Genomic DNA, 10,682 nt, shown 5'->3' on the forward strand with positions numbered 1-10,682 from the left:
GTTACACAAATAATTTGATTTTCACCATGGGCTGGGAGCTGCCTCCAGGTCTGTGGTACCTGCCTGTAGCAGATGCTGTGTAGCACTCTGCTGTTAGGTGGAGCCCCAGATCTGGGCTCTGCTTGATCAGTGTGTTTTACTTGGGCAGGTCTGTAGGTGAAGTGTGTGGCTGGAGCTGATACTTGTGCTGTGAGGAGACACATGCTGCTCCATGCTGCAGCTTAGTGGCTGTGCTCTGACACCTCTGACTCAGTGACTTGCCTGTGTGGCCATTCAGGAAGTCTGTGCCATATCCAAAAATTGGTTTCAAACCCCTCTTTGACCACAAGATTCATTTCTGTGCAAGAAGTCAGTGTCCAGGGTCCCAAGAGATGACATGAACTGTAGTGCCACTGTGAACCAGCAATACTTTTTCATTGCTTCCCCTTTTGGTCATCATGGGACACAGGCCAAACACCTGTAGTGAGTGCACACTCCTGACCAAGCTCTGTGTTGAAAACTGGCTTTCAGGTAAAAATAAATCCCCCCCATGTCAACCATATGAGTTTAATGACAGTGGGGTTTGCCCTAGAGCAACTTAAGAAGTAGGAGATGAGATTGATGTGATTACTGTTCTTTCAGTTTGATTTTTGGATTATGATTTCCCTTTCCCCACCCCTGTATTTGTTAATGTTTAATGGAAAACATGCTTTCTTCAAGGCTCTTGCTGGTAATATGCAGCCCTGTGACTGTTATTGAAACAGAATGATGAACCCTTCGTAAAGAGATTTATGGTAGAAACTGTGAGGAGCTCACTTCTACAGCACGGCCAGTGAACACTCCCCTGTGCTGACAGTTCATCAGCAAAACCCCTGACCCTTCCACCCTTAATCATCCTTGCTTGTCACTGACATAATTGCCTGATTACAGACTCCTCTCCCCCACCCCTTTCAAACTGGGTGCAATAGTGCATTTGAAAAACAAATGGAAATGAACTGTCCATGCTCTTTTTTTCTTTCTTTTTTTTTTCCTTCCCCTGCATTGAGATGGATCAGGCTAAGATTCAGTTTCTTTGTGCATGAGCAGGGGCTGGGATAGGCTTTCAGGAGTCTTTTGCACTGGTGTTTCTTGCATGTGAATGGTAAAGCTGATGTCATTGTGTTATTGATTGGGATGACAACTTTGGACATAAATCATTAATGTCTGGGAAAGAGAGAGGGAGGGGAAAAAGGCAACACACACTCGATAGTTTTCCATAAATCTGCTGTTCATCCCTGCATATGTGATCCAGAGGAAGAGACAGTGGGAACAGTTTTCCTCTGCAGCCTGAGGACGATGTGGGTTGTCACTGCTGCCTGAACCATTTACCCCAGAACATGTTGCCATGTACTGCAGAAAATGGATCATATCACCAGCAGTGCTGTTGTGCTGGAGCCTGTCTTTGTAGCCAAGGTCAGAAGTCTGCCTGGGGGAAGGTCTTGGGTTCTCTCATTCCCACAGACCTTGCACCCCCAGCAACATTTCAGACCTGGGCCCAGGAAGGAGAAAGAGTGCAGTTCTTGGGAACTACTATCTCTGTCGCTCCTTGAATTGCCAGGGATTGTTTCAGTGTTTTGAATTGACCATTTTTCCATTGATGGTCTTAATTTCATGCAAAAAGAAGGTATTCAGGTCAGTTCATAGCAAATGTCCCTGAGCTAGCAATGGACAAGCATGCAGGGGGTAGCAGTCATTCAAAACTGCTTTCACAAAAGTTCTTCTCAGCAAAAGAGACAGCAAATAGCTCAGAGAGAGTTGAAATCCATGAGATACTTGTACCATTTTCTTCTGTGCCTTTGCCCCTGCACAAAGTTCATCCAGATGGGTCAGATTATCTGTTCAGACAGCAAGAAAATAAACAGTGTCTGTCAGAGGTTAGCAATAATGAAAGTATTGGTGAGCAGCTGATGTTTGAAGCGTAAATAGTTCAGCGGCAGTCTGTGCTGGTACCTGAGGGGAATCTTGTCATGCCTGGAAACAGGGAAGCCTGAAAACTGCCTCATAGGGGGGCAGCAATAAAAGAAGTGACATTCCCTTGCAGAAAGCATGGCTCTGATCCCCCTGTTCTCCCCTCGCAGCCGAGCTCACCTCCGCCTGTGTCTAGAACGCTTAAAAGTTCTGATACCGCTCGGACCAGACTGCACCCGGCACACCACGCTTGGGCTGCTCAACAAAGCCAAAGCACATATCAAGGTAAGAGCTGCCTTTCCCTGCTGCTTTCAGCGTGGGCTCTTGGGAAGTGCAATGCAAGTGTCATCCTTGCTGCCTAGAGCTAACTCTGTTGAACACTGTTAAAAAGTAAATAAATAAATAAAAAGAGCAAGCAAGCCTTGCCCCCTTGGTTAGCCATTTATCATTGCCACAAGCCACATTGTTGGAAGAGTCCATAATGAACTCCTTAAGTACAAAAATGATGGATTTGAAGAGCAAAGATCTTGTTCTGTATTGTGATCATTTGTTGACAGCTGTATCTCTTTAAAGAAAAACATACCTACTGCTGAGTGACTGCATTTTGATGGGAAATGCAGCTTTTTTTCTGGTGTGCTACTGAGTTTCCACTGCCAAAGCATAAGCACAAACCACAAGAGTGTGAGACAGGTTTGGCTTGCTGGAGTTCCATGTGTGAACCTTCCAGCTAGCCTAGCTCTTCCAGCTCCACTTTTGGCAAAGAGAGATGTGAAAAGAGAATGCAGCATTGTCAGTATCTGGGAGAGGCTGAAATACTTCGTTGCAGGTCAGGATATAGAGAGGGAAGATGGGTGATGAGGGAGGAAAAGTGCTGCCAAAGGGACAGAGTTAGCCTGAAATGACTCCTCCTTATGCAATGTGCTTGTCGTAGGAAACAAAGAACAGTGCCCTGGTAGATTTCCCAGCTGTGATCAAAGAAATCTGTAGTAGGTTATGTAAATCACTCACTGAATAGAAAACTGTTTCTGAGAAATCCTTCTAAACCATGCAGTAAAGAACACAGAACTCCCGGGCCACGTTTTTATGTTGGAGCAGCTCGTAACAAACCCTGGAGTGGATTGGTTTGGGGGTGTGAGGCCCCTCCGTGGGCACAGGCGGTAATGCAGGTGTCTGATGCCGGGTGGGATGACCACAGACTGCTGCCATTCACAGCGCGTCCCCCGGAGAGCCTCAGTCCTCAGAGACTCTTCGTACTAATGGGTATGATTTATCAGGAGCTGAGAGGTGGAAAGATGTGGGGAGAAAGCATTGTGCTTGGAGACTGCGAGGCAGCTTGGTTCAGGGCACTTGAACTTGAATCCTTCTGGGACTGGGAAGGTCTAAGCAAGGCAGGTGGCAGGGCAGCGGAGGTGGGAGGGAAGGAGAAAAGGATAAAAGCAATTACTGAGTTATATTTGATCATCTCAGAAACTTGAAGAGGCAGAGAGGAGAAGCCAACACCAGCTCGAGAACCTGGAACGAGAACAAAGATTCCTAAAGAGAAGACTGGAACAGCTACAGGGTCCTCAGGAGATAGAGCGAATACGAATGGACAGCATTGGATCTACCATTTCCTCGGATCACTCGGACTCGGAGCGAGGTGGGTGTTGCTGAACCAGCACGGAATTGCCAGGACTCTGAAGTGAGAGAATGAGATTCATCCATTTCTTATCTCTCAGCTTCCCCTTCTCATGGCCTTTGGTGTTTAGTTTGCTGATTCTGCTCATACACAGGCACATACACACACATACATATAGAGAGTTTAGTATTTTGCATTAATTCTAAGTCTGGAAGAATTGTTGTTGCTGTCAACTTGAACTGATTTCCATGGCATTGAAAGAGATGGTAAAGTTGAGATGCTCATTGTGATTTTTGGTCTGCTGAATCTCTTGGCAACAAAAAGAGGAAAATGTAAGATATCAATAAAACTGGAACCAATGTTTCACACACCTACCCCCCAGCCCCCCCACCAAACTTCCCATTGAGCTCACCTCTTCAGTCAAAACTGGCTAGATATATCTGAATGGCTAACTGAATTAAGATAACTTCCTTTTTAAATATATCCCTGCAGTGGACAGACCATTAGGCACAATAGATGGTTTGATATTTACTGACAGACCAGAAGATGATGGATAGTTTGAGTATGAATCTGTAGTTTAAAACAAAAATCCTTTGGAAAATTCCTGAACAATATACCTAACCAAGATACCTGGTTAATTAGATCTTTGCTTTTTAAGTCTTTCTTAAAAACAAGATGTCTGTTCCAAAATCCACTGAGCATGTGTGAAAGTAACCCAGATTCCCATGGTAATGCATTGTAATTGTGTGTGGTCCTGGCTTTGGCAATATAAAGTCAAGCAGCTAGCATGTTTAGGGTTGACTTCATGCTCCATTTTCTCTCTTGCACTCAATTTTATTTGTTTTTTCTTTTTTTTAACACTGGAGTATTAGAGGTCCAAAGAAAGAGGTGGTGGGACAAGCTCAGTGTGTGGGGTGGCTCAACTACGCTGACAGTGTGGCTGGTGTGTGGAGGAGTGAAATCCGTTTGCCAAATCCCTACAAAAACCTCCAAGCTGGTATTAGTCTTTTTATAAACAATGACCACAGCCCATTCCAGGGGGAACCTGCCAGATGACTGCTTCAGTTCCCTTCAGTGTTAGGGGAGTCCCAGGAGCTCACTGGCATGAAGGGGCAGTTGGGTGTGTAGTGCTAACCTGTGTGCATTTCTCTCATTTCCCTTTCTAGAAGAGATTGAAGTGGACGTTGAAAGCACAGAGTTCTCCCATGGAGAAGTGGACAATATCAGCACAACCAGCATCAGTGACATTGATGATCACAGCAGCTTGCAGAGTATTGGGAGTGATGAGGGTTACTCCAGCGCCAGTGTCAAGCTCTCGTTTGCTTCCTAGAACCAAGTGAGACAACAGTGCAGGGTGAATGATTTCACTGGGATGATCAAACTGGGTCCTAGATGCCAGTATCCTCTTTCAGAATTGACATATTGACAGCTAGGCCTGGAGAGACCTGTATATAGAGCTTTTTGGGTGAAGGAAGCCTCCCCAGAAACCCATATTTGTTCATTTGGTCATGTTACCAATCCCAATTTCTGCTGGCAAAAAGTTAGGCCAAATACTAGTCCCTTTGCAGTCAATGAAATCCGTTTGTTTCTGTGGGACCTGGATCTAGACCTTAGTGATGAAACACTTTGTTTTGAATTTATTTGAAATTGTTTGAAAGAGGATACTAGAAACTCATCCCTCTCTTTCTGTCATGAGATCTGAGAAATGTCAAAATTTCTTACACCGCATTCAGATTGAACAACCTAATTTAGGCCCTTCTGAAGAGCTTTTGTGGTCCTGAGAGGACTGTATCCTACAGTTTACCACAATCTAATGCTGTCATAATGTACTAGGAAATCTAAGAAGGCTTACGTAGCCTAGGAATAACAGTGCCGATAATGATGAAGGTCTCATTCTGTGCCCAGAGGGAGAGGGGCAGCGATGTTCAGGGGAGAACACCATTCAACTCAGCTTTCTGTTGGACATCATTTGAACAGTGAGTACCTCAGAAGCGTGGCTAAAGCGAGAGGTACACACCTGTAACCTACCAGCACAGGGTGGGCTGTCAGGCCTGGGGCTGTGCCAGCGCCAGCAGGTCCCTGGTAGATGTGTGCCCCTCGCAGGCACACGGCCAGCTGAGGGCAGAACGAAACCAGCACTCGAGAGCTGACACACCAGACAGTCATGCCCAGATACTGAGCCACTATGACCTTTTTATTTGAAGTGATTTTTTGATAAACATTTGTAAATGTGTTGGGAGGGAAAACACCCCAAGTCTGATGCATCTTTTTAGAGCTTGTCCATATGAAACCTTAGATGTCTTTTATATGAATTTATGCCATGAAAAGATCTCTGTTTTGATGAAGCACTTGACCCAATGAAATGCAAAGAACATTTTTTTGCCATGCACACAATGGATGAAGGCTGTGCTAAGCTGGAAGAGGCCAGGTTTGGTGGGGGTTTCTTCAGTTTTCTTTTTAGAATCATTCCCTTTGCTGACTTTTGAAGTTCCAGTCCAGTAGTTAACCTAGTTAAGCTCAGCACGTCTCTCATGTTAATGTAACGTTTTGACTGCACGTCCTGTTCCCAAGGGCCTTGCCACCTTATCTGTGCAGGTGCTGTTAAGAGCTGTTATAGCGAACGTTTTCTAATTTTCTCCAAGACAAGCATTCTAACCTGCACTTTGAGGGCTTTGCTTTTTTATTTTTGTCTTTTTAATGGCCAGGATTATTTTGTTTTCCAAGTTTTAAAAACCTTAATAGAGTCTTCACCTATGGCATTGTTTGAAACTTTGTATATCCTTAAGTAATTTAATTACCCCTCATTACTAAGAAAAAAAGAGGAAAAAATGCTTTATAAAATTCATAACTTATTGCTGATTTGAATGGGTTGTTAATTTCAGTCCTTTAGATTTTATTTTATTGTTTTAGATAGGGTTGGGTAAAAAGAGGTAAAATAAAGTAAAAAAAATAAAGACAACCATATTTAGCAGTGCAGTGGAATTGTGTTTAAATGTTAGCATATGGTCCCCATTAAAGTAGCACTTTAACGCCATTAAACATTTCTGTATCTGAAATGAGTTGTGTTCTTCCATCTTGGTCATTCCTGTCACTTCAGCCAGCTGCTGTTCTTCTTGTGCCCTTTGGTCCTGCAGTGACATCCTGAGCAAGTCTCATGTAGACTTTTGCACTGTGATAAGTTGCCTGTGTTTAAATACTCTGATGTTTCTTCCACTCTCCAAAATGTGTCATTCCCTGTAAGAGGCACAACACACATGCTTGAGTAGAGAAATAATCTTTCCATGGCTGTAATGAATGATTTCTCTCCAGTCTGTTTTTTTTTTTTAATTTGCTTACTAAGTTTGCATCTGGTTGCAGTTGTTAAATGTGTTTTCACTTGTGTGCATGTAATCCAGTGTCTCAATCCATCTGTTCTTCTTTCTGGGAGGTTACCTGGCAGGAGCAGGAGTCTGCCACAGAGTGAATTAAGCTCTAGGTTACAAATGGAGCCCAAGGGCTTTGAAAGAAGAAATGCTACTTGAATTTACTTTTGGGATCTATATGATATCTGGATGACACAAGGCTTGAAACAGTCTGTAGAGTGGTGAAAGGTAGGAAACTTCAGCTCTAGCAAGGTCTTATTTATTCATTATTATTCTCCTTGGAAGTGTTGACAACTGGCAGTGCTGGTGCTGAGCAGTTGGATACCAGTTGGATTTATTTATTTATGAGCCCTTTTCCGTAGCTGTCACAGCACCTCTTTTCCTGTTATTCCTGTTTGTGTTAAATGCCCACTTGGGAAAGCAATACAACAGCTGAGAAGCACTGAAGTTCAAGGGATGGAGAATGGCCCTGCTCTCCTAGTTGGTACAAAACAGTGACATGTCTATGGTTGGAATAAATGCTTTTAAAATGTTTGTTTGTAATGCTCTGGGGCAGTTTGGTATCTCCTACCTTTTCTAGTACTGTGGTCTCAAAGGGATCCTGATCTCAAGTGCAAGTAAATGGGGAAAATGTCACAGGAGATGAACTTCCATCACCAGCCACCTGCCTGAATGCTCAGCAGCAATGGTCCAGCCAGGGGGAGGTCAAGGAAGAAAACAAATCTAAGAACCTTTCTAATAACTCCAAAGACCTGGGATTGGTTGCTCTGGTGCTGGTGGGTTCTTTGTAGCAGATCCTAGCAGATTTCAGCCAGAGTTTTGATAATTTCTTATGTGATGAAACATTTCTCTGGCCTTTCAAAGTTGTTCTGCCTTGCTTTATTTCTGCTTTGTGGATCCTGCATTTTCTCACCTCACACAGCTGCCATTCCTCCTCAACTCTCCCTTCACTGTTCTGGTCTTTTCTGTTGCAGTGTTCAAGATAACCCATTTTTAGAGGTGTTGGTATAATTTTACAAGAATATGGTGACTTTTGCTGTAAAAGCAGAATTGGATGCACTTTCCTGAGGCAGCCTTCCCATGCAGTAGGCAGACATGCACACGCACGCACAGCTCCCTCATAAGCTCATTCTGTCAAGTCCTCCCTCTGTAAATTAGATCCCCAGTGGGTCTCTTTGCTACAGACAAACCCATTAAAAAGACCATCCAGCATTTTCCTTCTTTTGACACGAGTGTATTATGGAATGTCACCTCGTGTCTGCAGACAAGGTGGAGATGACTATCTGGCTGCATTTGTCACGGTTATCCTGTGGCAAGTTGTCACTTGAAGGTCATTTTAACGTCCGTTCCATTAGCAGCATGTCAGTGACGAAGGTGGTCTCACATCTGTCTGTCTCAAGAAATCTGTAGGTCAATAGAAAGGGGGTTAACTAGACAGACTTATCATTTTCTGGGGTGGGTGATTGTGTTTTCCTTTTGTCTGTTTGTTTGCTTGTTTGCTGCCATCTTTTTGTGAGCTCCGGCCTCCTGCTTTTCTGCTTTGTTCTCATGTACTCACTGTTCCCTGTTTGTTGTGTTGCCCTGTTGGAATGGGTGAAACATTTGGTTTCAGTGGAAGTGGGATCCATTGGGTGCCCTAACTGGAGATAGTTGTTCTCTTTCCTCCCCACCCAGGATCATAGGATTTTCTTGTGGCATTTTTTCTGACACCAAACATGCATCATTGGAGAGAGAAATCAAGGTCACTTCCTGGAAGAGAATGGTAAAAAACAGGACTTCATTCTGAGGTTAGAGAGGTGATAACAATGAAAAGCTATATAAAAGTAGAATAAAGTCCTATTTTTTTTCCTGGAGCTTTCTCCCATGGACACATTGTCCAGTGAGGGAGAAATTCCGTGACTGGATAGTGACTGAAACTCCTCTGCATCAGCAATGTGATCTCTGAATTGTCCTGTGGGACCCTCGGGGAAGAGGAGTGTGTCCTTCTGCCTCTCTGTTCCCCAGTTTGCACAGAATACCTAGAGAACACTGATGTGCTGTCACATCTTCTTGAAATGTGCCAACACATCTGAGTGACATTTGGGAGGATGAATACAGGAGAGTGGTATTTGCACAGGCAAAGTTTTCCTTTTACTGAAAGGCAGGTTGTTTAACTGGGAATAATACACCAGCACCGGCCTCTTCTTCTCTGCTTATTTCCTCCTGCAGAGAGGGCTGATGGTGTAGTTGTTAGGCAGAGGCAGGAACAGGGAGTCTGTGGGTACTGGTGTTTTGGCTGTGGTACTAAATACCTTTTATGGAGGGGTCCTGTTTGTGGAGTTGTCTCGCAACATGCATGTGTTGAGATCCCTTCAAAAGTGTCAAGGATCAGGGATGGCTGAGAAGGGTGGATGTGTCCTTCAAGGTGTGGGCTCATACAGAGCTGAATAGCTGAGTCACATTGTGCTGCTGGCCTGGCTGATGCAGGTCAAAGGTGTGAAATGTAATTTATTTGGGGAAAGATCTTCAACATTAGCCATGCTGTAAAAGCTGTGGGCAGCAATTTATTTTTATCATACTGGAAAAAATCAGCACCTTGGTTTGTAGTACCCCAGTGAGGCCTGCAGCAAATGGTGGGGTGAGCTGGGTAGTTTTGGCCTTCAGCAAGTCATCCAACATCTTGGCTTGCAGACCTCTGTGCTGCAGACATGTGATGAAGCTTTATTTTAATACAGCAAGGATACAGCTTCAGCAAGGATTAATTTTGATCATGAGGGATGTTGCAGCAAAGCAGAATAAGCCATGAAGGAATTTAAAGTATTTTATGGTGGTTTTAATATTGCGGTTTCTTGTTAAAATGTGCACAGGCCTAGGCCATAACTTGGGCTACCAGTGCTCTTGCTAATGCTCCATTCAGCTAAGGTTAGGAAATTCTTTCCATTTAATCCCTTTTCAAAAATATGTCTCAATTAATTGTTTTGGATCTCCTCCTGGAAGGCTTGATGGGGAAATACAAAAGCTCTTTCCTATCCCAGAGTGCTGGATAACTGTATGAAATAGTATCCATCACCCCAGGAAATCCCAGTTTCAGCAGGTCAGTCAGACAGGTAAGGTGTAAAATGCAGCTCACTCATATTCCTCATGGATAAAGTCTCTTTGGGAAGTAACAGCACCTTTCAGTCTAGGTGAGAGCAAACTTTTTTCAATCAGCACCCACTGTAAGAAGTTTTTGCACTTCTGTACAGACCAAGGAGTCATTGTGAGGTGAGTTCAGTGTAGAAAGGGAATTGCTTTGCAGAAGGAAGCAATGCAAGTGCTTTTATGTAGCAGAGCCTTTTGCTCAAGACCAGAGCTGGCTTGGGTGGGTGGCACCATCATCCTCATGCAAATGTCCCTCCTTATTTTACTGTCTAAGTGAAAGTTTTTAGAGCCCAGATGAAGATTGGACAAATTACAATGCAAAGAGCAGCACCAGCTCCCAGGCAGCAGCAATCCTTCTCTTGAGCCTGACCCAGGAATGTTTTCAGCAGCCTCACTCTTCACAGAACTGTTGCAAAGAGAGTGGTTGTTCCCAAGAGCCTGCCACAGCTGCTGCAGGTGAGCAGAACCTCAAGGGGAAGCACAGAAGTTTGCTGTAGGTTTTGCCTTCTGAAGATCTCCACTCTTGAATTGCAGTCCTCTCAGATAAAGTCCCTTTTTGTATTTACAAACCTGTGAGACCGAGCAGCTACATAAATAAGAAGTGACACAGCATTCACTGGCTTTAGGGAAGGCAAAGTAGAAATGGATTGCCATGA

At 44.0% G+C, this 10,682-nt stretch overlaps 1 protein-coding gene across 2 annotated transcripts in view; it reads left to right on the forward strand.

Moving 5' to 3' along the window:
* Positions 1-6,600, forward strand: part of MXI1 (MAX interactor 1, dimerization protein) — a 54,911-nt gene extending 48,311 nt beyond the window's left edge. For both annotated transcript variants that reach the window (XM_071446178.1, XM_071446179.1), the window contains exons 4-6: positions 2,097-2,211; positions 3,394-3,565; positions 4,711-6,600. In XM_071446178.1, coding sequence (XP_071302279.1) covers positions 2,097-2,211; positions 3,394-3,565; positions 4,711-4,874 — 451 coding nt within the window. In that variant the 3' untranslated portion in view covers positions 4,875-6,600. The remainder of the gene's footprint in view (positions 1-2,096; positions 2,212-3,393; positions 3,566-4,710) is intronic.
* Positions 6,601-10,682: the final 4,082 nt, after the last annotated feature.

This window comes from Agelaius tricolor, unplaced genomic scaffold (genome assembly GCF_023055355.1).
Source record: "Agelaius tricolor isolate 1412-34295 unplaced genomic scaffold, bAgeTri1.0.p SCAF_22, whole genome shotgun sequence".
Classification (NCBI taxonomy): domain Eukaryota; kingdom Metazoa; phylum Chordata; class Aves; order Passeriformes; family Icteridae; genus Agelaius; species Agelaius tricolor.